This window comes from Solanum dulcamara, chromosome 7, assembly GCF_947179165.1.
Source record: "Solanum dulcamara chromosome 7, daSolDulc1.2, whole genome shotgun sequence".
NCBI classification, from domain to species: Eukaryota; Viridiplantae; Streptophyta; class Magnoliopsida; order Solanales; family Solanaceae; genus Solanum; species Solanum dulcamara.
In genome coordinates, this window is record NC_077243.1 from 14,008,014 (window position 1) to 14,035,234 (window position 27,221).

General features: G+C 35.9%; 3 protein-coding genes across 3 annotated transcripts; 1 reads left to right on the forward strand and 2 right to left on the reverse strand.

The window, feature by feature from the left end:
• The first annotated feature begins 1,381 nt into the window (after nt 1–1,381).
• On the forward strand, nt 1,382–9,576 carry LOC129895472 (uncharacterized). Its single transcript, XM_055971195.1, has 7 exons — nt 1,382–1,667; nt 1,756–1,857; nt 2,703–2,811; nt 6,234–6,349; nt 8,044–8,229; nt 8,759–8,901; nt 9,051–9,576. Exons 1-7 carry the CDS (start codon nt 1,546–1,548, stop codon nt 9,230–9,232), a joined length of 960 nt encoding a protein of 319 aa, XP_055827170.1. The 5' UTR covers nt 1,382–1,545; the 3' UTR covers nt 9,233–9,576.
• A 724-nt stretch (nt 9,577–10,300) lies between these two features.
• Nucleotides 10,301–13,237, reverse strand: LOC129896570 (cinnamoyl-CoA reductase-like SNL6). Its single transcript, XM_055972507.1, has 5 exons — nt 12,836–13,237; nt 11,793–11,971; nt 11,293–11,511; nt 10,834–11,171; nt 10,301–10,744 (listed from the first exon to the last, which is right to left on the reverse strand). The coding sequence occupies exons 1-5, from the start codon at nt 12,987–12,989 to the stop codon at nt 10,645–10,647; spliced, it is 990 nt and encodes a 329-aa protein (XP_055828482.1). The 5' UTR covers nt 12,990–13,237; the 3' UTR covers nt 10,301–10,644.
• Nucleotides 13,238–14,814: 1,577 nt separating this feature from the next.
• Nucleotides 14,815–25,154, reverse strand: LOC129894418 (protein TORMOZ EMBRYO DEFECTIVE). Its single transcript, XM_055970110.1, has 14 exons — nt 24,691–25,154; nt 24,412–24,594; nt 22,850–22,999; nt 21,898–22,115; nt 20,434–20,716; nt 19,412–19,546; nt 19,135–19,253; nt 18,240–18,396; nt 17,880–18,126; nt 17,706–17,782; nt 16,856–16,975; nt 16,188–16,318; nt 15,892–16,066; nt 14,815–15,430 (listed from the first exon to the last, which is right to left on the reverse strand). Exons 1-14 carry the CDS (start codon nt 24,985–24,987, stop codon nt 15,104–15,106), a joined length of 2,619 nt encoding a protein of 872 aa, XP_055826085.1. The 5' UTR covers nt 24,988–25,154; the 3' UTR covers nt 14,815–15,103.
• Between the last annotated feature and the right edge of the window lie 2,067 nt (nt 25,155–27,221).

The following is a 27,221-nucleotide window of genomic DNA, read 5'->3' on the forward strand; positions in this document are numbered from 1 at the left end:
TTATGAAATTATTATCCTCATCCTTGATAACCATCCCTAGAGACAAAAACTCCACCAAGCCCGCGGAAAATCCTTCGTTCCTTGCTACTCTTCTTCTCATCACCAAAATCTCGATGAGGCACCAAAATTCCAATGATACTCCATTTTCGATAGGTATAAATGAAATGCCGGCGAAAACCGATTGAGTCTAAACCTACTAGAAAGTATTTGGAGTGAAGAGTAATGTGCGAGGGGAGGGATTAGAGGAGAGAGATATGATTTGGAGTGAAGAGTAAATTTTAGAGATAATTAAGTGGGCCGAGTTCTATTTTAGATTGTTTTTAAGGAGTGGTGTGTCTCAATATATTTAACTCCAAATATGGTACATAATTAGTAAGCGTTTGGTCCCAATTAGTTTCTGGAAAAAACTTGAAAAATTATTGGGAACTAATGTTTGTCCATATAATTTGCCATTACTTGGCAAAAATCCCAAGTTTTCAAGTTCTAGAAAAAACTAGAACTTGGGAACTTGAAAAGTCTTAAAAATTTAAAAATTACCCCAAATTTTTATATTTTATGAAAACACATATCATTTATTAATTCTAACTAAATATTTATCTACCACTTACTCCATCACTTCGTCTTCTCAGTCATCTAATCTAGAAATAAAAACTTGTCGGGAAGAGATTATTCGTACAATGTGAAAAGATTTTATAAAAGAATAGTTTGTTATTACCTCCCCTGAAAAAAATAGTTTGAGTGACAAAATTGAAAAAAAAATAATTTATTTTTAATTCGACTAATGTATTGCTCTTGCCCATATTGTTATTTTGTTGTTGATTGTTATCAATTATGTTATAAGTTTTTTTAATGGAACATGTTCATTATAAAATGATAACACAAATATATGGGCATTTTAATAATTTTTAGAACTTACAGGTACAAATTATCAAAAATATTTGAAAAGTTAGGGCCAAACGACATTTAATAAAGAGTGGATCATTAGGTAGTTATTTGAAAGTATAGATTGAATTAGTAGATATGGTAATTCATTAATTTAGGAACTAATTATGTACCTTCTTGTGAGTTTTCGAAATTACCATTTATGCCTAATTCCGGTCTTCAGATACATGTGTTTAGTGCATCCAAATAAATGTATCTCAAATACATGAGGTTAAAATTAAGTGTAATTTATTTCAGATATATTATATTAATATATGTGTTAGGTGTATGTAAATTGAAATGTAATATAAAATTATTAATTAATAACACAATATATAATTATTTCGAACTACAAGAAGAATTAGTATATGTGATAATAATTAACTTGGTGATTAAGATTTAAGGGAAATAAGTAGCGCGAAATTTCTCGGAGCTCCAACCCAAATCCTTAACCGCCAAACCAAGTAAACAACTGACCCGGGTCGCAGGTAAAGGATCTTCAGTGTGTACTCTCTATTTTCATTTTCTCCTCAAACGAACTCTTCTCTAGGAAGCAAAGAGCGATCCGTTAACTGAGGCCGGAGTTATCATAATCGGAATCGGTGACGGTGACAGAGTGACAGCATGGTGGTGGAGCTGTTTTGTTTCCTCGCCGTTGTTGTAGTACTTAAGTACTTCTTTTACGATGACGATGTTATCGATGTTGGATCCTCCGATTTCAATGCTCTATTTACCGTTGCCGAAAGGTATTATAGTCATTTTTAGCTCATAATTTCAATCTATTGATTGATGATTTTGAATTTTTGATCATATGATCCTTTTATGTCAATTTAGACTTGAGAAGCTTTATGGTGGTAAAGCTCATGTTGGGCTTCAAATACCTGATCAGGACTCTGGTTCTCGACAGAGTATTGATTTAGTTCTCGTCACTAGAAGGTGCGTCTTTTGAACCTACATCACAATCAATTGCATCTATGCTTAATTGAATAAGGTGTATCTGTGCAATTATTTGCTCATAGAAACTTTACCTATTCCCTTGGTTGTTGCCATAATTTTGGACTTTAGCATTCTCAAGCAATAAAGGTTAAGTTGAGATTTTTGTGGAATTCCCTCTGAAGTGAGGCAACCTCTAAGTGCCTCAAGCCAATCATGGGGGCTAAAGTGTCATGGGTCTAACACACAGGTTGTTTGTTGGCTTTACGGTTCGGACAGTCGGCATCGTAAGCCCCAAGTACACCCAGTGATGCTTTAATGTCATTGGTCCCCACTGAGCTGTATGATTTTAACATATGTGATACTTCTTCTTTTGGGGAGTGTTTGCTGTATTAAAATGTTATTATTCATATGGCCGACTCCAACTTGTTTAGCATCGAGTGTAGCTGTACATATATGTTGTGCCTAGACAGTTAAAATCAATTTTAAGACATCTTTGCTTTGGAGTTTATAAAATTTCAATGCATTTCTATAAAAACAATTAAGTTAATCAACTTTTGAATACTTTTATGTTTAAAAATATTAAAAATAAGATACACGGGATTTATGCCCCATGCCTTGGGCTAACACCTTCCCTCCATGATAAAGCGTCTCGCTCTACACCTCCTCCCTTTAAATAATTCTAAAGTACAAACTTCTGTGTTTGTTTGTTTAATCTCATTTCATTGTATAGGGTAGCACAAGGATATATTTTTCTGTTTTTACTGTATCTGTGATTTAAAGAATTTTGTTTCCTTCAATTAGATGGAAACAATACAAATTCATAAATTAGTCTCTTTTTTTCTCAGGGAAGCAGTGATAGTTTGTGTAAAGAATATATCAGGGTTTATATCTGTTGATAAGGACGGGAGATGGGTTTGTACTGGAGGCCATAAGACGGAGCGTCTCCCAAATCCTGTTAGTTGCAAATCTGTTCTTATTGCTTTTTAAGTGTTACTGGATCTGATAATGCTAAAACGACTTGACACTTGATTGATTACTTGACATGGAAAAACTTAGTTCTCTATTATGGCTTTTTCTATGTTTTGTCTGGTCAAACATTGCCTTAAATATCATATTTTCTGTGAAATTCTTGCTTCTGCATTTGCACGACTGCTTAGAATGCCAACTCTTTTGCAAGAATTTCCAAAGTGAATATGGATAGGTACCACTCAATAATAAACCTTTTTTGATTATGCCCATGCAATAATAGTTCTCTTTAGGTCTCTTTTTGTTGTTGTTATTGACAAGGGAATCAAAGTGAAGAGGTAAATGGCACTAGACAAGCTCTGTGCAATGAGCTTGACCGAGAAAGCATGTAGGGGTTTTGAACCTATGACCCCCATTTGGGAGATCATTCTCTTTAGGTCTTCTGTACATGCCAGGATTGCCTTTTTTAGTTTATTCTATTAGTATTGACATGAGCTGTTTAGGATTTCTTCAGTGATGGTCTTCCCAAGAAGGGATGATGCTATGTACGCCATTCACTTTGAGTTTATGCATAAGGACTTTAAGGTAAAACACTAACTAGATCCACGTGTTTACTTCCTTTCTACATGGAGAATTTTCAGTACTGTAGATGCACTCTCCCTGGAAGGATAGATGCTACTTGAGTATGGAAGGAATACTCTTCTGATTCTGTTGTCACTTGCAAATCCCCTCCAAACTTGTGAAACCACTCTGTCGCCAAGGATGATCTTGGGTTGGATTGGAGTGCAGATTAGTGACTTTGTTTCTTATTGAAGCTGACAATTTTAGGTAAATCTACTCCATCAAAAGGTAGGTTGGCATTGAGTAATTTCAGAAAAGTCAACCATCTCTAGAAATCCGAAGAGCCCCTCAAATTTTGTTTTGATAAGGTAAAGGTCTATTGGTGGCCTGCCACGTGAGGCTGATGGGGAAGTGAGGCTTGGTACCCAGGCCATTCAAAAGAAAAGAAGCTTCAAGTATCTTGGGTCTATTATACAGGAAGATGGGGATATCAACGACGATGTTGCACACCGCATTGGTGCAGGGTGGATGAAATAGAGGCTCGCCTTCGGAGTGCTGTGTGACAAGAACGTGCCATCAAAACTCAAAGGCAAGTTCTACAAAGTGGTGGTTAGACCGACTCTATTGTACAGGGCGGAGTGTTGGCCAATCAAGAAACTTCATGTTTAGAAGATGAAAGTCGCGGAAATGCGAATGCTGCGGTGGATGTGTGGGCACACTAGGATGGATAGAATTAGGAATGAAGATATCCGAGACAAGGTGAGAGTGACATCGGTGGAGGACAAGATGCGGGAAGCGAGACTGAGATGGTTTGGGCATGTGAAGAGGAGAGACATAGATGCTCCAGTGCGGAGGTGCGAGAGGTTGGCTATGGACGGTTTCAGGAGGGGCAAAGGGAGGCCGAAGGCCGAAGAAGTATTGGGAAGAGGTGATTAGACATGATATGACACAGTTACAGCTCACCGAGGATATGACCTTAGATAGGAGGCTGTGGAGGACTCAAACTAAGATAGTGGGCTAGGTGGCTTATCTTTTCTCCATAGTAGTCGTAGTTTTGCTCATTTGTTTATTAACATTTGATTTCTGCATTTGATTACTGCTTATATTTGTTGGTCCGGTTTACTTTGGGTATCCTATTTATCTATAGTAGTTAATGCTCCTTTCTTTCCGGTCTTTCCTACCCTGACTTTCTCGCTCTCATTTCTCATATTTTTATATTGTTTTCGATATGCTTGGCTCTACTGACCTATGTCTTGTTTTCCTTGTTTCTCCTCTCTTGTTCTTCTCTCTTAAGCCGAGGGTCTTTCGGAAACAGCCGCCCTCCTTTCAAGGTGGGGGTTAGGTCTGCGTACACTCTACCCTCTCCAGACCCCACATGGTGGGACTATACTGGGCTTGTTGTTGTTGTTGTTGTAAGGTAAAGGTTTATTGACCAAGTACCAACAGGGTACCAAAACCAAAAGTTACAAAAGACTGCTGGGAATATCCATACAGTCAATTACAACATCTCGCTAGCAACTCCAAAAACTTCCATATATTGATCTATATTATCAATGAAACAACTTTTACACCAAAAAAAAACAAATGATGTAAACACTTGTTTTTAACTCTAGAAATATGGTCTTTTTGCCCATCAAAACAAGTGTTATTTCTTTCTAACCAGATAGTCCACAATATGCACAAAGGTATAGCTCTCCAGATTTGCTTCAAAGTTTTATGTGTTCTCTGACGTTGCTAACTCTCCAATAATTCCTTCACACTCTGAGGGATGTTAGTAACCATTTCTCCCGTTACTAAAATGTGTACCCTCTGGGTTGGGCCAACTGACCCACCTGGGATTTGTTGGTTATATAAAATATTTATATGACCAACTCTGGTCCTTTGATTAATTGAGAAAAGAATGCCTCCCGACTTTCTAGGGTCGATATGTATGCTTCGAAGTAAATGTCAGTGTAGTATAGTTTTTCTGGAACATAAAATAGGCGCACTCAAACTTGTGCAAGAGTGGGCTTTAAACAGTCCCTCTGTAGAGAGAATCTATTTCGAGATAGGGTTAGAGATTGCTTTTGGAATCATGAATGTACCTTGAAAGGCTATTTCCGAGAAGATGAATTGCAACAGGTATGTTAAACAGCATGACTTTTGCTCCTTGCTTGTTAGGAAAGTAAGGTCATCTTTGTTTGAGGATACATGTGAGAGTGCTCATAAATTTGTGAAGTGAGATTGTTTGGTGATTCTGCAGTGCCTACTGGGCACTAGCATTCATAAAATTTACTTACCTTATAAAAAATTAACTGAATTGAGATTTTAATTTGTTCTGCATCAAAATTCTGCTTTACGATTTTCAGTTGAGAATTGCACTCAAGTGCGTACTTGTAAAATAAAATAAAATTGTACCTAAGGGTGTGACCTAGTGGTCAATGAACTGGGATGAGAATGATGAGGTATCCTAGATTCCTAGTTCAAATCCAATGGAGGCAGTAAATACTTCCTGTTTGCCTAAGCCTGGGTGGATGGAGTTACCCGGTACCTTTGCTAGTGGAGGTAGCAGGTACAGGTATAATAGTCGAGGTACGTGCAAGCTAAGCCAGGAGACCACAGTTACAAAAATGTCCAATTGAGAATAATTCCATTCGGATGCCACGTAATGCTTGGTTGATTATTGCATTAGTTCTTTGCAACTGTATACAACAACTATGCCTCAATACCAAACACGTTAGGGTCGGTTTCATCTTATCAAACAACTTGTCATCTTCTATTATTATCATTGATTAGTGGAATTTGCTTTTCTTCTTCTGATATCAAGATTTTAGTTTTGTGCATTGTTTTTATAAATTTCTATATTTCAGGTAGCAGAAGCAAAACAATTAGTTCCCGTTCTTGAATCCTACCTTGAACAAAGGGGCATCACTCTGCCGGAAGGATATTTGTCTTGCAAAGTCATATGTTCAAACCCCAATTTCCGGTATGCATTTTCATCATCTGCCGGTTATATATCCTATTAATGTTGAGATTAAGTTGTATTGCACATTAATTCTTCAAGTTATTTGAAGCTTGAGGAGCATTTTTTTTTCAAGATAACTCTTGAGATTTGAGATTTTTTAAGTTGAGATTAAGGCATTAAAGATCCATCCCAGCTCCATAGCTAAATATTATGGTTGGTTAATTAGGCGATAGCTTTGTGATCAATAGTTTAGTGAGGTATGCCACCTACCCTACTTCTAATGATAGATAGAGAAGGTGATTGAGGGGCTCAGGCAAGACTGGTACATTACTAGCCTTCTTAATATCGACCAGCTAAGGCTAAAATTCTGTTGAAGAGCGTTACTTGGTAGAACATGAGATAATTTGACTCTCTTTTTCAAGCAGTCTTAGTGTTTGAACCTTCAAAGAGAGAGAATCCAAAGACTAAACTACTACTTCAATATCGTCTATCACTATTTTCACATTTGTGACGGCTCCTTTGCCCCGCATTCTTACCTCTACCACGTATTTATATTCGATATGAATTCCTTTTTTCTCCTACACCTGCTAAGGATTTTTTTGATGTTCTATTTGTGTCTTAGACACTTTCTCTATATCCTACAAATATTGATGATCTACTTGGAAAAATTAGGACCTTTATTGTATATTCATAGGAAAAATCCAAATTGGTTCTCAATCACCCTTGTAATTCTCTCAAGTCTGTGTCTATAGCTTTTTTCCTCAACGTTTAGTTGTATGGCTTATAGCCCTCACAACTTTGAATGTTGTCTTTTGTTCTGTGTCGTAATCATGATACTGTTTGTCCACTCATTTTGTCATGCCTTACTGTAACATTGAATATCTTGGTTAACTTCAAACATCTTTAGGGATATCATGTTATAAAGTAATTAGCTCGCTGAGAGAATGGACCCATCCGATGTGAGCGACGTGGCATCTCTGTCTGATCCCTGCAGAGCTAAAACATACTTTGAGGCACTTGGGTGTAAGTCACTCGATTCAGGAAAAAAAATTAACTATTAGAATAAACCTCAATAAAAGTATTGTTCACACGTTAAGTAAAGAGTACAAAATACTGTTGTGTTCTCTAGAAATCTTTTCAGTATTTAAATAATCACAAAAGAATTAAAAACACTCTTCCTGAAGTCAAAAGAAAAAATAGTTCTCTTTAGTAGTTTGATAATGATAACATATTAGTTTGCATGTTATAACTTTCCTTTTACTTGTTACTCAGAAGTAAAAGTATCTTGTTATATCAAAAATTAAAAATTCCAACATGAAGCAAGAAAAATGCAACAAGGACTATGTTTACTTTCAACGATAGAAGTTATCAACCATGAGAGATAGATCATGGGAAGGAGTTCCACTGGTATTATATGACTATTTATCATAGAATATAGATTGAGTTGGCATAAATCCTGATAAGGTAAAGCCTATGAGAGTTTATTTAAGATGGCACTCTTCAATCTGACCTGATAGAACTCTAGAAAATTAACAAAATAAGCAAAAAATTTAAAATAAACACAAACACTTGATGGACATTACTCCATGTAAAGAAAATAAACTATAAATATAACTATTTCGAATTAGATCTTCCATGTTATTCCAGTGTTATGTTTCTCTTGTGATCATTAAACTTGCATCTTGTGAATATTGCTAACTACTTCTTTGTTGCAGCACCATTGTCTCAGACTCTTTTCCCTCTGAGGTCATAACATTTGACCAATGGATACAACTTAAACCTGAATCAAACATGCTTTCTGGTTGGATTAAAGGTGCATTTCATGGTGGGAAGAAGGACATGCAGGAATCAATATATGAGAAGCTTAATCTTGTACTCAGTACAGCTCCAATGTGGGACAGGTCTGTTGTACATTATTCATCTTTATGTTGTTTTATGACACTAATTTTTTCCTGAATTAAATAGGAACAGTCTTTTTGTTCGTTATGACCAAGAATGTTGACCCTCCTGCTAGAACGTCAAAATATGTAGTTAAAGTTAGGGACCTAAAAGAAAGTATTTTGGTCTTTTACAAATTTATTTGCAGTGATAGATCTTGAACAAACATGGAAGAATGGCATCAAGAAAGAGAATGTTGGCTAATAAAGCCCACCATTCCTGAGATAAGTGTTTGTTTGATGAGTGTTTATGTTTTTCTTCTTCTCTTTTGGGACTGGAGTGGGGTGAGGGAGGGGGAGCGAGAGAGAGAGAAAAGAGAGTATCAAGGAGATCAAAGCTATTCCTGGAAAAGCAATAATGCAGCTGTTCATGAGTTAGTAAACATTCCTTCTCTTCTCATGGAAGAATTCACACATATCCGTGCAGAGTTGCAGTTTTTATGAAAGCTTTACCAGCTCGGAAATTTTACTCAAATTATTCTGATACATACAGGTTAGAGCTCAAAGGTAATAAATTTGTCCTTGGAGAGTTTCTCGAGTTCAAAGGGGACAATGAAGATATTCGGGCATTGGGAAACATCAGAAGATCAAAAGTTAGTAGAGTGACAATCCAGAAAACAAGCATGTTTGGTGTAGGTAAGGAAAATAATAACTATGATAGTTGGTGCATTTACCTGATTCTACTTGAAGATAACCTTGTGATTAGTGGTTATACATGTCTACTGGATACTACGTTCATATTTTCCTTGAATCTAAGAGATCTTTTGTTGCTTTGTGAGTTGCAGCTCATTCCAAGCTCCAAGTACTCTACTGTCTTCGAGATTATCGTGGTGAAGGGGCTTCAGCTTCTGACTGGAAAGAAGTCACTGTCCATTCCAGGACTGAGATCAAAATTCAACCAAAAGGTTCAACTAAAGTACGTAAATACAAGTTATCCTCGGTTATTTCCATGTTATTAAGTGCCTGACATGTCCGCGTGAAGTCTCATATGGGCATTGAACATTGAGATGGAGTGGTTTAATAAAAATGTTTAACTAGGCTGAAGCTCGTTTTTCCTTCAGAAGTTCTAAGTTTATGCATGTACCTATTTTGTTGTGTATATTCAGTTGTAGCAACTCTGGGTCAAAATGTAATGAAAGGGTTCCCTTAGTAGTGAATAGAAAACATAGGAGGAGGATGGTACACTGTAACAAAATTCTGGTATGATATAGCGAATTGCCGGTAATGTTTTAAAGTGTCGTTTGGTTGGGGAACAAGTTATCCGGGATTATAATACGGATTAAAGAATGATGGGATTATTTTTCATTAGTAGATGTTTGATTCATTGGACTAAATGTGGGATATATAGATATAATATATACAATATGTTAGGTTTAAACACGATAAATCAATATGAACTTTTATTTTCAATTTTAATCTTGTATTTCCTAAAATTGAGAAGTAAGTTTTGGAGAAGGGCAAAAATGTCATATTGTTGTTTTATCATGAGATGAGTAATTTCGTGATTGCTTATACCATTATTGTGGTATTATACTCTGTGTGAGATAAAAATCCCAGAAGTATTTATACAACTGTTATATTATACCACACTCTGTGTCATAATAATTCAGGGGTTGTTGATGTCAATATAAAAAAGTTGTACCAAAACAATGGGATAAGATAATCTCACAATTTATCCTCAAACGATCACTGAGGATTTAACACGTGGTAATTTTTATTTTTAGGGTCACTAATGCAATTTTGTTTTCCGAATCACTAAGCAACTTTTCATGGAAGTCAAACTCGTGTTTAAAATGGCATATTTAGCCTGAGTTTAGTTAATATACTGGGGAAGGGTGGATCATATTGTAAATACTATGTATGCTTTGACTTGCTTATACAATAAACTTCTCTTAATAAGAGTTTAGTTAATATACTGGGGAAGGGTGGATCATATTGTACATACCATGTATGCTTTGATTTGCTTATACAATAAACTTCTCTTAATAAAGTTGTTTGATTTGATATTTATAGCAAGTATTGTATACGAAGCAAGATTATAAAAAAAATTCCATTCTCAATTGATTTCATTCTGTAATTTGCAAGTGGAAAAGGTACTCCTAGCTATTGTTACACATATCAAAGCTTGGCTCTCTGCAAAACGCTTTTATTTGACATTTCTGTTGTTCTTTCTTTTTATGCAACTTTCTTGTAAGTGAAATTTGTTACAGATTTCTTAAGAGAGAAGAAAAAAAGAATTGTAATAAACTTAATGATGAGGTCTTGAATCTCCAAAATCTATCTAAAATTTGACGGGGATCTTCTCGTCTCTTTGGAGCAAAACAATATTCTTCGATTAGTTCTGTATGAGCCATGGTTTATACAGAGTGATGGCATCAATCAATTGACTTGGACTTCCAATCCAGTATCAAATCCCAGCATCAGTTTGTTTAGTTTCTTGTTGCTAATCCTTTGCTCGTATACAATATCGTCCTCCAAACTGCAGTTCACGCGTAAATGTTAAGTCAAAAGTAGAATGAGATCAAAGGTGGTTTGGTTACTCCGAATGAGGAAGAGAATAAAATTTACCTTTGTGTTGCTGATGAAGCTGAAGGAGGCAGAAGCATATTGGCTAGTGTGGTAGCATCTTTACTGGAGTTTATGACTCTGTTGAAGCATAAGTATCGTCCGTAAGAGGAAACATCCTCAAACACACACATATGGGCATCTACCAAGAACTTGAGGTCCACTGCAACAAAGACACCATCTTCATACATTTCTGCAGCTCCCTTCAAGTAAGGTTCTCTTATATTGAGGTCTGGATGAATTAACAATCCTCCATTTATGGACACCATGCTCACTTCTCTGTCCATTGCCAATGCCCATGCTGCCTTTTCCGCTTGTGTCTTTGATAGCCCGTGCCATAACTGCCATGCCAATTCATGTTAGACTTTCAGAGCATCTGGTAAGCAGTACTTTTTAACTTTATCTATGAGTTTGGTAAACATCAAAAGTACCGAATTGTGGAGGATTGAGTAGGTAAACTACCTTGTATTTTTTGCAAAAGTTGATGTCAGTCCAGTCTCTTTCATCGACATAGGAATGAGAATGGGCAGCAACAGGAGAGTCATGTTGGTCCCTCTTCCTTGTGCCCCATAACACAGCTGTTGCAGAGGATGTAAAAACTACCTTGTTTAAGGTGTCTGTTTGTGCACAAGCTTCCATCACATTGTGAGCTGCTCTGACTTCCATTTCTCCCATCAATTCCTGCAACATAACCCAATGATCTAGTTAATTGGATGATCTCTTATCACATTGACCTCAATGTATAGAACCTCATTTTGAAAGTTCCACACATGAAAATCAGAAGCCAAAATTAAGGTGAGGAAAATAAGCCATTGCCTACGAGGGCCGGCTCATTCTTCACAAGCACGTGATCAGAGCCCTGGCTCCTCCCACTACTTAGGATCTTACAGGTTCATGTTCTCTTCTACTTTAGTGCAATTACAATGATATATGGAAATCAAGTAGTTTATGGAGTAACTCACATCGTAGGTAGGATAGTCAGAGGGGGTCTCGAATGAGTAAAACAGACCACAGCAGCCTTTGAGAGCATCTACTATGCTATGATAATCCAAGGGGTCAGCATGGAAACATATCAATTTCTTGCTTGTGCTGTCATCCACATTGCCACAACCATATTTCCTCCTAAAACATTGCATTTCATCTGTTTCATCAAAATTTCAGGGTCAGATTTTTAATTTCAAGATTCCAATTTATAAACTTTCAATAGGTCAGATTGTCTTAACATGCTTAGAGAAAAAAAAAAAAAAAAGGAAAGATCAGAAATGTTACAGTTAGTAATATCATCTTTATACAATTATGAATCGATAACAATGATATTACAAAAATTGACCAGGAAAATAGTTTGCTCTCCAGCCTCAACTACTTTGACAGCTCTTTCTTTGTTTACCTTTCTCTCACCAATCACACAGCAACAACATACCAAGTGAAATCCCATAAAGTGGGGTTTGCAGAAGATAGAGTGTCTACCTCTCCATCCACACCTCATCCCATAAATGATAATAAAAAAAAAAGTATGGTCTCAACTTAAATTGGAAAAAGTCTACACCCTTTTTGTGTGTTGTCCTACTCTACTTTAATTTATAGTCTTTTCAAAGTTTAAAAGAATATGTTGTAGACCTCACGAAATAAAACGGCGTAATTAAGACCAAGTATGACCAAAAACCACAGTTGTTTCAACTCCACCAAGAAAAACAACTGATTCAATACTCATGAGCTATGTTGTTCGGACTTATGTCAGATCCTCCAAAAAAGATATCTTTTTTAAGATCAGGTACGAGTGTGGCAACATTTTTGAAGGGTTCAAGCAACATAGGTCATTAGATTGTTGTATGGGGTGTTTTTAAGTGAACCCCATTGCCAATTTCCCATGTACACTGTGAGTTTACATTTGTCTATAGTAGGTAGTAATTCTTCATAGTAAATTTGATATAATAACACCAAAAGTTAAGTCTACAACAACAATAACATAACAATGTAATTCCACAAATGGGGTTTGGAGACGAACCATGGTTTTGAAAAGCGGCGTGGACTGTATAGCCTCTGAGCAAGAGCCGATGGACTATTGCAGATCCCAGCTGACCAGCAGCATCCATCACACAAACTCTCTTTGAACAAAATACTGAATCTTGCTGATCATAGAAGTCTGCTGCAATAGTCATGACTACCCAACAAAAGAATAAATCAACTAAGAATAAGAATTTGAGCAACCCCTTTTGCTCCTTTGGGAAAAAAAAATGGGAGTAGTAGTTCAAGATCAGTTGGACAAAACAACAAACACAAGGTATGCAAATAGGCTAAGAAAAAGTGATGGTATTTAAAGAAGAAAAAGAAGCAAGGAGAACATTAAAAGAGTGTGTGGTTAAGTAGATGGTTGGCAAACAAATACTGTACAGAGTTGTCAGTTAGATACAGCCTATACCAAACAGTCTTTGACAATTCACTACTACCTCACCTCGTATTACTTGTCCACGTAACTAAATCTAATTATCTCAAATTATTTATCAATTTACAAAATTAGAATATAATTTATTAATTTTTCTTATTTTATCCTTAAAATTAAGGGAAAACTACACAAATTAGATCTATTAGGCAACGTATTTATCCAAATTGGATTTAACCCAAACTATATATCCAAATTGAACCCATGGCCCAAACTATTTACTTGCGTGCCCCCTTGTTTTATTCACTGACCACTGCTTATTCATCCTTGATACCATTGAAATATATATATACTCTGATAGTATATTCTTTGATGGTATTAAATAATAATTGAATAGTTTTTTCACTAAAACACTATCTGTTATATATCTATTCTAATGATATCAAGAAGTAACTGAACTTGTCTTTGATACCATGACACATAAATCTAGAGTATATTAAAGACAGTCTTCTTATTTATAATTTCTTAAAATATGTGTAAAATAAAAATTGGACAAGTAACATGGGAAGGAGTAATAAATGTGCATTAAATTGTTTCACTTTTGTGGGGCTATTAAAGAAGTTTAGGTTTAGCTTACTGTCAATGAGCAGAAAACAGAGAGGTAAACAGAGAAACGGGAAACAAAATGGGGTCCTTGAATAATAAGTTTTGGTGGATCAAAATCACCCAATGTAGAATTTTGAAATTTGAAGTCTTTGCTGTTCACACGCAAAACTATAAATGTGATGGGCAGTATTATAGTCAAAACGAACATACCAGCTTTCTGAGGAAGGTTGGTTGAGTATTGTTGTCCAGCCTCTTTAATTTTGTGGCACTATTTATTGTTTTCAAAGGCCTAAGCAAGCTGGCATTTTACCTTGGACAAATTTAGTAAAACACTCTTTTAAATAAGTCAATAATGTGTAGTAAATAACTCTTATCGTCCAATTTTACTTGTTCATTATATTTCGATTATTACACTATTTTATTGCAATTATTGTTCATTCTTGTAGACTTTACTCAAAAAAAAATTATTAGTTGTTATGCTCTCTTTATTATTTTCTACTTCTTTTACTTAAATTTGATGCACATGAGTCGAAATCTTTTAGAAATGTCTTCTCTACCTCCACGAAGTAATGATAAGATTTGCGTACACTTTATCCTCTCCGGACTCTACTTAGTGAGACTTCACTGAATAAGTTGTTGTATTAAAAAAATGTGTCAAGTCAAACATAAACAATTAAACATGGATGGAGAGAACAACTTTTAAAACTTGGATATGGTTGGAATAAAACCCTTGGTAATTCATAATAGGTGGTATTTTTAGCTTGAATACACCTTTTAAGAAAATTTAATGGTCAAATATGTTTTTCGATATTCAACTCCGAAAAAAAGGTGGAAAATATTCATAACCAAACGGCCATTAATATAAGCATGATGAGATCCACATTTACTGGATAGCCATCAATATCAACCATTCAAACTTCAAAAGTGCTCCTTACTAAAATATTTATCTAGCAGAACTCAGACCCAACATCTCTAGATTAAAATTGAAAAAAACAATAAATATGAGTGCCTTGAAATACAAAGAGGTCAGTGTAAACCACCACTCTCCAAAAATTTCCTTTGCAACCCCCAGTATCTTTACAGTAGTTGAAAATAACTGATGTATTCTACAGGCTATTATATTAAAAAAAAATGGGCGGGAGAGGAAAAGAGATGACGGACATTCCTCATGTGCTTTGCATGTGCAACCCGTTTCAATGAACATCAGGAACATCAAGGTCGACATAGGGAAGGGACTAGCTCAACTAATCAGAAAATGCAACAGCTTACGCCACTGAATCAAACGAGTTAATCACCCCCCCCCCCCCTCACTTTCTTACTAGCAGCATGTCTTGATTTGTTTTTTCGCTTTTTTGAAGAACTCTTTTCTTTCAATTCTTTATGGTGCTGCTCTTCCTCCGTTGAGGTAACGTCACTTAACTGCTCGATATCTGCAGCATTAAGAAGTTTGGCATCCTTGTCCTCCAATTTCCCCGGACCTTCTGGTTCAATGACTGACATTACAGCTGAAGTATACTGGAAAATGCATAGGCTTCTTACTAATCTATCTACTCTATTGAAATGCCTCTGAGTATAAGGTTTAAGACCTTTAAAAAGTTCTGTAAGTCCAGGTACCTATATAATGAGATGGAAAAGGGTAAGATCTCTAAGGAAAGCATTAGGCAAGTAAAACTAGTTTCAAGTAGAGCAAAATGGCAACAACCAGTGCCTAGAGCACAGTGTGGCATTATAGAGTTAAGTCAATTGTACATCTAACAAATCAAGCATGTAGATCAACCAGCCAGTAAATCAACTAAATGGACGTTCTTGCTAAAATGAAAAATCAAGAGCTGAAAAGACCAATAAACCAAGTTAATATATGAAATCACTTTTTGTTGATAGAGATTATTCATTATAGTATATAACAACATTTTGAAGGCCTGTCAAGGCAACAGAGAAATATTCATGGAGTTTTTTACTGGCCAATTAGTGGACTTTGATTGTATGGAAAATAGCAATGAACCTACTAAGCATTATAACACTTTTATTATGACCAAATTTTTTACTTAGTATTGAAGGGGAAAACACAATGGTACCTCAACAATCTCGGTAGCTGGGAGAATACTGTATACCCGCGAAAGAACAAATTGTGCAATATGACAAAACTTTGGCTTCGTGTTCCATTCCCGGATATATTCCAAAAGCAAGCGAAACTCTTCCTTACTGAAAGCCTTTAGTGCTTTTCCGATCTGATCTTCCATATCGCTCTTCCTGAGAACTTAGATGTTAGATGAAATTCTGGTACAATAGCATTTTCACCATGATAACCAAAAATGAAACAAACAAATAGAGCCATCGCGCAGGGAGGGGGGGGGGGGTAAGTCAAGACTACCTGTAGAGTTCGCCAAATAACTGTAGAAGTTTATGTGGTCTGCGAAGCTCAAATGCAATCTGAATTGCTCTTGTGTAGTCAGCATCTATTAAAGCATTTTCTAGCTCTTGACCCCTTAGAACGCCTTCCTCCTGCGCAAGCAACATATTGATATCATCGCATGAAGTTCTGTATTACATTTTCAGACATAACCACATCAGAAACAAACGAGGTCTTGTTCTCCCTTAATAAATGTATAATATAATTTGAAAAAACAGCTCATAGCACCCAGTTAACTATCTCTATTTTACTAATATGGTTGTAAAACCATAGGTATCCTGAATTGTTCACAGAAGTAGTTCCCAGATTCTCTCAAAAGATTTAGAAAGACAGACAAAAAGTGACAAGGTTATGTTGTTAATCTGATAGATTAACTGCAAGTACTCCTTGAAGAAATTAAAAAGTTAGAGCCAAAGCAGCATTCTTCAAGAATTGCTCTAGACATTTGGGAGACAAAGTCCAGTGTGATCAAGCCATTAGGACCTCAAAGGGGCATAAAAACGCCCATTAACAAAGAATTCATTTCTTCCACAGAAACTATTCCTCGGCAGAACTATTTTCATCACGTAACACCCACCAATGTTGTTCAATGAATATCATTTCAAAAGAAAGGTGATATGATCACTCACTTCTTTACGAAAAGCTTCCTCTTTATCTAAAGTTGTTGAGTCATGCCACAAATTGATCACTGCATCACCACCGCCAGTTGCAAGCATTTCTGTTTTCTTACCAACAGCCAAGGCCCAAATCTGGAGAGTAAGTTAGAGGAGAAAACAAGATATTACCAATCCCATCTGTGTGGCAAAAATCTGAGAAGCAACTGACTAGAATTAACAAAATGAACTAGTGTCAGCAACTATTCTGTGTATAAACCACTGAACGAGCAGAGTTAGCTCACCTATCGTTGAAAAGATGATGCTTACTAGAAGTAAAGGCAAAATTATTCAGCCAAATAGACGACAACCTCTCAATAGAGAGATTTTACAATCACATTAAAAGACCTAATAATATGTGGCACCAGAATGCAGCAGCTAATGAAGTAACTTCATGCAGAGCGCACGTGAAATCCAAGAATATGCCGAGTCCACAAACAACTCTATTTGAGAACTGAATATTCATGCTTTCTTAAGGTTTTCTCAGAGCTTCTCATCCCAGTCTTCCACTTCTTTCAAATTTCAGTACCATTCTAAAACTGCTGGTAATTTTAACTGGAGAGCCATCTCGTCAATTAACAGGCGGACACAACCTTTGCTTCTCAGTTGTCAAGAAAGTGTCAAATTTAAATAACAGTTGAAGAAAAGCATTCATCGAATCTTTGGTCATGCACTCAAATTTTGTTGTATAAATATTAACAATAGCAGAGCTCAACAACCAAATTAACTGTGCTCATTAACTCAGAACAATTGGATCTTTGAGGATGGAAATAATGTAATGCTCTTTAACAAGAAAATGATATAAATCAACATAAAATTTGAGCACCTTATTCTCATGTTGGTCATAAGTCGCAATACACTCATTGGTCTTAACTGTCCACAACTTCACCATACCATCAGCATCTGGAGAAAGAGTTATTATTTAGCAAAAACAGGCGATGAGGAAAAGATAAATCAAAACAAAAATAAAGCTACAATGGCTTCCAGAATGTCATTTTACCGCAAGAAACAATCTGGGTGCCATGGGAGAGAAATGACGCTCTTAACACACTAGATCTATGTTCATCAAATATTTTCAAACATGTTCCATCAGATATTGCCCAAATCCTTATCGTCTTATCTCCAGAAGCTGTCATCACACATTGATCAACTGGCGAAAACTCCACAGACCATATCCCCCTTTTATGCCCTTTCAGTGCAACCACTGATACTAGGTCTGGAAGTCTCCATATGCAAGCAGTACGATCCTAGTAATATGACAAGAACGGAAGAAAGATTTGGAAAATATACAAGCATAAGATGCAAATATGCAGCAGCTATTCTATGCCAAGCTTTAATCAGATATCTCAATGTTACAAACCTGGGATCCACTACAAACAAGACTGTCATTTGGTGCTACCGCCAAAGAGTTAATGTCCTTGTCATGCGCTGCTACAACTGCTTTTGCTTTCAAAGTTAGAACTTCTGCATTGTTGTCAGGGACAGAATCCAAATTCCATACCTTCAGAGTACGGTCACTGAAAGAATGCAGAAAGAAGAAAGATATAATTTTTAGAAGATATGATAAGAGGAACACTTTAACCTATTTTGCTTCAAAATAGACGGCATACAGATACAGGTTTATTTGCACACAACCAGTAAAAAAGAATATCAACTCAAGTCAACAAAGCCGTAAGCAAACTCAATTCGGTGCTAAATCCTCATCATAGTACATACTTCAAGTATCAAGAAAGCAGAAGCATCACAGTGGTGTTACTAGATTAAAAAAAAAGTTGAGCACTGTAATTCAGAAAGAGAATTATTGCAAAAGCCTCTAGGAGTTAGATGGGTTCATTCAAGAGCAAAATGACACACAGATCTGATCAATTCACTTCACAACATGGAGGCTTGCATCACCAAGAACATTCAGTCACATTCACCTGTAGTTTTGGGGGGCTTTGTCCTTTGTATAACGTAATAGTTTTAATTCTTATAAAGAATCAACTAGAGAACAGTCAGGTCAAAGATTTGATTGTGAACTAATTCTAAAAGCACATATTATAAATGTGCTTGAGAGAATTCCTACTTGTGAGCTAAAATTCAACAATGAAGCTGAAAATAGATTTCTAGGACACAAAATATTGATTTCTTAAAAAGTCATTTATATGCTTTGTTATATAGGACAAGTTCATTAAGACGCTGTTCTCAACACAAATTTATATGCAATATGCAGAAGGAGGATGTGCCCACTACAGTGATCAGGGATAATCATTTACCTACTACCACTCACAAAGAAATTTCTCTGTTTCTTCGAAAAAACAACAGCACCAACAGCTCCCATGTGACCTATGCCAACTCCAACACAAGCTTTGCTCTGGCAATCCCATAACCTAACCTATTGAAACACTAGAATCAGAATAGCAGAAAAAATTGATACTAACCTTGCATAGCAAAATACATATCTAGGAAACCAGGCAGATAAATATTAAAAGCAAAAGCATAGATCAAATACTGCACATGTCTAAAGAACAGGAAGAGATAAGACAGACTTACGGTGTTGTCCTTGCTCCCTGTTACAATAAGTGTTCTTCCAGAACTTGATACACAGGTATCAAGGCACAAAATAACATCAGTATGCCCAGCCAAGACATAAGAGCACGACATTGATGTAAGATCATACACTCGCACCTGTATATATGCAGCGTTTTAGCAACTCAGAAAACAGTATAAATTAAAGAATGATGTGAGGACTGCTTTATCAAAAGTAAATTCCAACTATTACTTTGATACAGGCACCTATATTACAGCATTAAGGCTAATTTCTAAATCTTGTGTCACATAAAAATAAATAGAAAGGAGTACTAGACTTGCATGCTTTCTCTTCAGACAGGAGGGTTAAATAAACGGAGAAATAAAGAAAACAGTTTGGACTATTAGATTTAAGACACTATATGAAACCTGAAAAAATCTGCTCTGTTCTTATTCATCAACATTCTTAAAAAATGTATAGAATTATAAGAATAATTATAAAGTAAATCATTTTGACGTGTCCTTTCTCACTGATTCATTTAGACAAATGATAAATGTTCATGGGTTCAGTAAATATGTAAGAATAGATGCCAAAGCAAATTTTGAATAAAAATCATTTTTTACAAAAAACCGCAGGCAAAATAGTAACATCTTTTTAGGACCATTTTTCTATCTAGCATATCAAAGTTCACATCAGTTGTGAAACAACAAATGAGAGTGGAGCAGAGATCAACGTCCTCAATATGGCTCAATAAAGGTTCAAGGCCACTTAACCAACAAAAAACTGCTGCAAAACAATTGTTGAATAAATCTCATGAACATAATCCCCGTAGTCCACAAATATGATACCATAACAGGGTTTTAATAGCAAAACACAACAACATACCCAGTGATTAAACCCCCACAAGTCATTAAATTCTAACTTTCAGCAAAAATATTCAAGGATGTCAAATGCTGAAGAGCAACTCACACAAACTTTGCCATTATCTGCCGGATTCAATACATCATTCAGTAATTTACACCCAGGAAAGCGTTGCAGAACTGACCTGCTCTACGCTTGTCGAAACAGCAAGGAACTGTTCCTCGTCACCCAAAAATTTCATATCTACAATCTCTTCATTGTATCCAACAAACCTCTTCCTAAGAACTAGATTCAGACTACCTTCAGATTCCTCAGGATAATAAAGAAAAAACTGCTGGTCAGCTGTAACACAAAGTAACTCCTGACTTGCAGGCATAATCAAAGCCGAAATAAAGCCTCTCTTTGAATCTTCTTCGCCAGAGCTTACGGCAATATCAGAGTATTTCTGCTCAAAAAGGCACAGTGCCCTGTTGCACAAGCAAATTAAATGATTTAGTAATCCAAAGGATTGAAGCCAAAATATTGAACAGGGAATGCTGGGGAAGTTCTTCACACCACAAATAAAATTATCTATCCAGTGATATTTACAAGTTTTGTTCAAGCCTCACCATACACCTAATAATTTGGACAATTCTTGATTGAACACACTAGCTATATCTCCTCTCTTACTTAATTTTTGTACTTTAATTTAGTTACTTTTTCGTATTTCATTTTTAGTTCATCACCCTTCCATCCTTGATCCTTCTCACAGTTAGATCAATCATATACATTTTCTTAGAGTTAATCATACATTTATCATATTCTTGTATACTTCCTCTTCAATAAGTTCTGCAAAAAGAATCCTCACAGATTAAGGAACATTGAATCGATATCACCCAAAGAGTACCTAACCGTGCTCAGCCTAGCAGACAATGTGTATAATACATATAGGGGTTTGCTTTTCATTACCATAAATTCATTGGGTCACCCACACAACATGTGGAACTAGCCTCGTTTCATGGGTGATTTCTGTACCCAAGGGTGGTCAATCACCTTAAGGACATATCCTCTCCGGGCCAACTTGTACGCACTTCAACTAATTCCAAGGGATACATGACATCTCCCACCAGAAACAGGTACCAGGTAACTCTGTCCACCAAGGCTAGGATAGATGGAAACATATTCATATTCATATTCCAAGTCCTTTTCCAATGAAGTTCATTCCAAATCCTCTCTCACCAGGTATTAATTTGAACAATTAAAGTAAAGAGCCCAAAAGTTAATTATCCAGATTTTCACAAACCATGCATCTTGTTTGCGCCAACTTTTTGTTTTAGATTGTCATGAACTCTTACAGAAATGCAGGAATAACATGCCTGAAATGTCTGCTATAAGGTTTGGGCATATACTGATTTATAAATGATAAGCATTATCATTAAAAGCTTATCTCTAATTCATCATCTTCAAGAGAGTATATAACATGAGTGACACGTGACAAGTTGTGTTACTTTCGGCAAGACAAATCAACCAAAAAAATAACATTTAGAAAAAATCGATTAGAAAGTGCTATCCAAGAAGGCAACTAAAGAGCAAAATTACTGCATCTTTCAAGCTTCGACTGGCTTAAATGTTAGATCATTTCTAGAACTTTAAAGTGATTGCGAAGTACCTATCAGCACTCCATATCCGAGCCAATCCTCGCTCGCCAACAGTGATGAAATTAATTGATGGTACATCACTTCTCTTCCTTGTCTGTGGATATGTTGACGAAGACAGGAATGCAGCAAAAGGAGATTCTGGACCAATTATACACACCGCTTCAAGTGACTCAAACATTGGTATGGTGGTCATGCAGCCATAATCATGTAAGTTCCAGATATTTACAACCTGTCATTAGTCTTAGTATCAGAAAGTGCTTTAATTGGCACTCAAGGTGTCATCATGAAGAAGAATCAGAAAAAGAAGAAAAAAGCACTCCAAGCTGATGACTTTAAACAAAAACATTTGATTGGTAATATGCATGATAGAAGTCTCCACTAGCATGTAATATAGGCCATCTAACAACTAAAATGACATTGTTTTGGCGAACAGATAAGATTTCTGTGCCAGCATGAAAAAATCTAAGAAATTACCTGGTCCTCAACAAGGCCAAGATATAAAAATGATTAAATTATAGCCATGCCAGAATTGGGGGCATTGAGTACACAATCCTTATGGGTCAAATTTTATCAAGCATACCTTAACAAGTAACTTCCCTCCCAAACGAAAAAGGAAAAAGGAGTTTAATTCATTGTTAGGAGTATGTTCATGCCTTCCCTTCTAAAAGGTGACATTTCCTTTGTTGATAACTTAATATCAATCTGGAAACCCAAGATTTATCTGTTTTGGGGAAAGAATTCTGTTAGGATAGTTAGAAGTTCTATACTGGCTTATACATTGTGTGACGCAAGCTACTACTCTCAGCTTACATTCTTGGATTCAAATTTAAAGGCCATGAGATGGGTAAAGCTAAGCTCCCTGTAGTCCTCATTAGTTTACTTATGACCTCAGAAACAATTAGTCTCTCAACTTGCCACACTAAAATATAAAGTGGGAAACAGATAAGTAAAAGGAGAACATGCCTTGTCTCTCCCTGCGCTAAGCAAAGTCCATCCGTCTTCAGATATTACCATGGAAGTGATAACTGATTGATGTTTCTCTAGTGTTGACAGACATTTCTTCCTTGTCAGATCCCAGACCCTTACAGAACCATCATCACCACCAGAGAACAGCTACAGACATACACACAAACAATGAGCCAATTAGTTCAACAAGAAGAGAACAAAACAGAGAGAAACCAGAGACTAAAAGGGTAGAATTTAGAATGTCCACCACAACATAACTAGAAGAAACTTATTTTAGCAAATATGGGGAGTAAGTACTACAAATGGCTTGATTAACAACTACATAACAAAAGCTTACTTAATAGATAGCTACAGTAAAAACGCTCAACAATAAGCAGTGATTTGTTAGAAACAAAAATTTTACCAGCTTACAAAAGGGAGGTTTTCACAGCTCCTGTATTTATACTTGAATTCTAATACCAATTTAGTGCCCGTTTGGATTGGCTTATTTTAGGTGTTTTTAAGCCAAAATAGATTTTAAGCAGTTTTAAAGTGTTTTGGTAATGTTAAAAAGTGCTTATAAGCACTTATTTTAAGCCAAAATAACAAAAATAAGCCAAAAGTCATAAGTTAGAAATTCTAACTTATAGCTTTTGGCTTATAAGTCATCAGCCAAACGCCAATCCAAACAGGCTCTTAGTTTAGAAAGCTTGAACGTCATTAAAAAAGAAAGAGTTTACAAGACAAAAGCCCTGCCAGATTAAAGAGTCGCCATTTCCAGCTGAAACAATGATAAGAGAGACCATTAGAGCATCATGAGAAAATTGGATATATAGGTAACAACTACTACAACACCTCAATCTCAGTTGAAGTGGACTACATGAATCTTGTATATCCATTGTTATTGTGAGGATTTATCATCATTTGACTAGTGTTTCGCTGGTTATTGAGCATCTATAGTTTGCAACCCTCATCTTTTATCCGGGCTTAGAACCAGAAAGGTGAAATGACGTGCAGTGGATATCCGTAACAAATTTTAAAAATTAAAAAAAATGACGCTAAATAAGATCTAGGAGGATGAATCAACTTTCTTGGTGTGCAATTTGTAATTTTAAAAATGAATGTTCCAGTGATAATGTATGATATTATTTTGCATGGGTCCTTCATTGTGGAAATTTCATTTGCCTTGACATACCCATGTTGAGTAGTTGTAACACGGCATGATATTTTTGAGTACACTAAAGTTAACTAAATGATGCCCTCAGTTACACGGGATAGTCATAGGCAATGTAGCGGTAGCCAGGTCCATGTAGTGTATATACTTCCAATCCTGGAAATATGTTCAAAGGAAGCACCATGTAGCACACTAAATACTTCCAATCCTAAAATTATGTTCAAAGGAAGCGCAAAAAAAAATCACTGCAAACGAAATGGAACACGGGAAGTCCAATGGACCAGGAAATAGACATTCTGCCCAGGTATAATTATGTAATCAGATAGTTGGAAAAAAAATATGATTCCTTTACAGGTTCAATATGACAAGTTAGCAAGCCAGTAACTATAAACAATCCAAATCTCACCAGCAGACGATTTGGGTCAGGATGAAACATAATGCTGGTAACAATCCCCTTGTGACCTTTGAAATAATGAGTGCAAAAGCCTCCATCAACGTCCCACACGAGAACTTTCCTGTCAGCCCCAGCTGTTGCCAGCAATCCACCTGATGCATCGCAAGCCATGCCCATTACAGGTCCTTCATGCCCCTGTAAAAGACCCATGTCAACATTCAAGTTAGAAAGAACACTAAATAGCAATTAGGCCCTTTAAGCACGCAAAGCTAAAAGCTTCAAGATTATTACCTTCCAGGAACGTAGGCATTCCAGCGTGGAAAGGTCCCAAACTCTAATCTGTCGGCTATGACTAGCAGAAAAGAGGAAATTATTATTAGGGCTAAGAGCAAGAGCTGTTACTGCTTCAGAATCACCTTCTATTGTAGATTTTATCGAAGCGTTTGATAAATCGACAATCTTTATTGCTTCATCACACGCACATACAAGAAACGATTCATCTGAAGCGACGGCATAAGGCCCTCCTGTGTAGAACTGCTGCAGGGACTGCACACACTTGTAACTCTTCTTCAATGATACTGACGCCATTTTAGTCTCTTACTCTTGTTTAGGGCAGCAAGATTCAAGAACACCGCCCACAATGTGTAGAATTATCAGAGGATGATAGAAGTATAAAGAACTTTGCGCCAGTTCTCTGAAGGGCGGAACAGGGACAGGGTTTAGGGTTTTAGAGGAATAGAATTTTTTTTATTATTTTTTTTTTTTGCAGTAGCAGAAAAAATTATAAATGTCACGTTTGTTAGTAGTAGTGGCTAGTCCACACTATGGGACCACTTTCGAAGAAAATTACTCCCTCTCCCTTATCATCGAGCCTATAAATAGCCATACACGGAGAAGAAAAAAAAGGATAGGCAATCATCTCTCATCTTCTGTTCTTTTTATTTTTTCTTACTCTCTTTTTATTTTGCTATATTAGTTTATTTTATAACATGTTATCAGTACGAGCCTCCATCGCTTTGAGCTATATTTTTAAGAAGGTAATAAAAGGGATAAGAATTTTATTTTCTTAAAATATCTAATATCTCAAAACTTGAATTTGTTGTTCTTGATATTTCTAAAAAAGGTTACTTATCATGGGCACTAGATGCCGAAATACATCTAGAATCGATGGTTCTGGCAGGCATCATCAAAGATAACAATACGGCATCTAGTCAAGACCATGCCAAAGCCATGATATTTCTCCGACACCATCTTGACGGGGGTTAAAATTACAATATCTCACATTAAAAAACCCCCTTAAACTGTGAAAAAAATTTAAAAGAAAGATATGACCACCTAAAGTTGGTTATGCTTCCACAAGCATGTCATGATTGGCTAAATTTGAGATTAATGGATTTCAAAAATATAACTGAATATAATTCTGCCTTGTTTAAAATTATAGCTCAGTTATATTTATGCAAAAAAGAAATCACTGAGCAAGATAAACTTAAAAAATATACACCATATTTCCACCCGCAAATATGTTCCTACAGTAATATCGAGAAAAGAATTTTAAAAAATATTTTGAATTACTTTCTCACCTTCTAATTGTTGAACGCCACAACGAACTACTAATGAAAAATCATGATATAATGCACGCCTTGTTACATAAGGATTCTCTTAAAAACCTGGGGTTAACTATTAAGAAACATATTCACCTGTTATGGATGGAATAACTTTTCGATATCTCATCAGTTTAGCTATACATAAAAATCTTGAAATACATCTAATGGATGTAGTTACAACATACCTTTATGGTTATATTGAAATTTACATGAAAATCCCAAAAGAATTAAAATTGCCTGAAGCATGTACTAAGTCTCGGGAGATGTACTCAATGAAACTATAAGGATTATTATATGGTCTGAAACAATCAGGGCGTATATGGTATAATCATTTTAGTGAGTACCTGATAAATGAAGGTTATATAAATGATGTTATTTGTCTATGTGTTTTTATCAAGAAAACAAAATCAAAGTTTGTTATACTCGTCGTTTATGTTGATGACATAACTCTCATTGGAACCCCTGAAGATGTTCAAAAGGCAATTGAATAAATAAAGAAAGAATTTGAGATGAAAGACCTTGAAAAGACAAAATTTTGTCTAGGTATGCAAATTGAACATTTAGCAGATGGGGTCTTTGTCCACCAATCTGCCTACACTGAGAAAATCTTAAAACGATTTTACATGGACATAGCACATTCATTAAGTACTCCAATGGTTGTTCGATCACTTGAAGTGGAAAAGATTTATTTCGACTTTCAGAAGAGGATGAAGAACTTCTTGGTCCTGAAGTACCATATTTCAGTGCTATTGATGCACTTATGTATCTTGCTAACACAACCAAATCTGATATAACATTTTCTGTTAATTTGCTAGTAAGATATAATTCATCCCCAACGCGAAGGCATTGGAACGGTATCAAGTTGCGATACCTAAATGGTACTATTGATATGAGTTTGTTTTATACTAACAAAGGTTGTGCAGACTTTATTGGTTATGCAGATGTAGGTTATTTATCAGACCCACATAAAGCTCGATCTCAGATAGACTATCTATTTACACACGGAGGAACTGCTGTATCATGACGATCTACAGAGCAGTCTATTGTTGCTACTTCTTCAAATCATGCTAAAATAATAGCAATTCATGAAGCAAGTAAAGAATATGTGGGGTTGAGATCGATGATACAGTTCATTAAAGAAAGATGTAGCCTAGAAAATGATGTCAAAGTACCCACAGTTATATTCAAAGACAATGCTATGTGTATAGCTCAATTAAA

Excerpts from the sequence above, each read along its gene's own strand:
- LOC129895472 (XM_055971195.1), top strand. The coding sequence starts at position 1,546 with ATGGTGGTGGAGCTGTTTTGTTTCCTCGCCGTTGTTGTAGTACTTAAG. Across the intron at positions 8,230-8,758 it reads ACAGCTCCAATGTGGGACAG|GTTAGAGCTCAAAGGTAATA; the intron begins GTCTGTTGTACA and ends TGATACATACAG. Across the intron at positions 8,902-9,050 it reads AACAAGCATGTTTGGTGTAG|CTCATTCCAAGCTCCAAGTA; the intron begins GTAAGGAAAATA and ends TGTGAGTTGCAG.
- LOC129896570 (XM_055972507.1), bottom strand. The coding sequence starts at position 12,989 with ATGACTATTGCAGCAGACTTCTATGATCAGCAAGATTCAGTATTTTGT. Across the intron at positions 11,972-12,835 it reads CGCCGCTTTTCAAAACCATG|ATGAAATGCAATGTTTTAGG; the intron begins GTTCGTCTCCAA and ends TTGATGAAACAG. Across the intron at positions 10,745-10,833 it reads GCTTCATCAGCAACACAAAG|TTTGGAGGACGATATTGTAT; the intron begins GTAAATTTTATT and ends CGTGAACTGCAG.
- LOC129894418 (XM_055970110.1), bottom strand. The coding sequence starts at position 24,987 with ATGGCGTCAGTATCATTGAAGAAGAGTTACAAGTGTGTGCAGTCCCTG. Across the intron at positions 24,595-24,690 it reads AATGCCTACGTTCCTGGAAG|GGGCATGAAGGACCTGTAAT; the intron begins GTAATAATCTTG and ends GGTCTTTTACAG. Across the intron at positions 19,547-20,433 it reads TTTCGACAAGCGTAGAGCAG|GTGCGAGTGTATGATCTTAC; the intron begins GTCAGTTCTGCA and ends GCATATATACAG.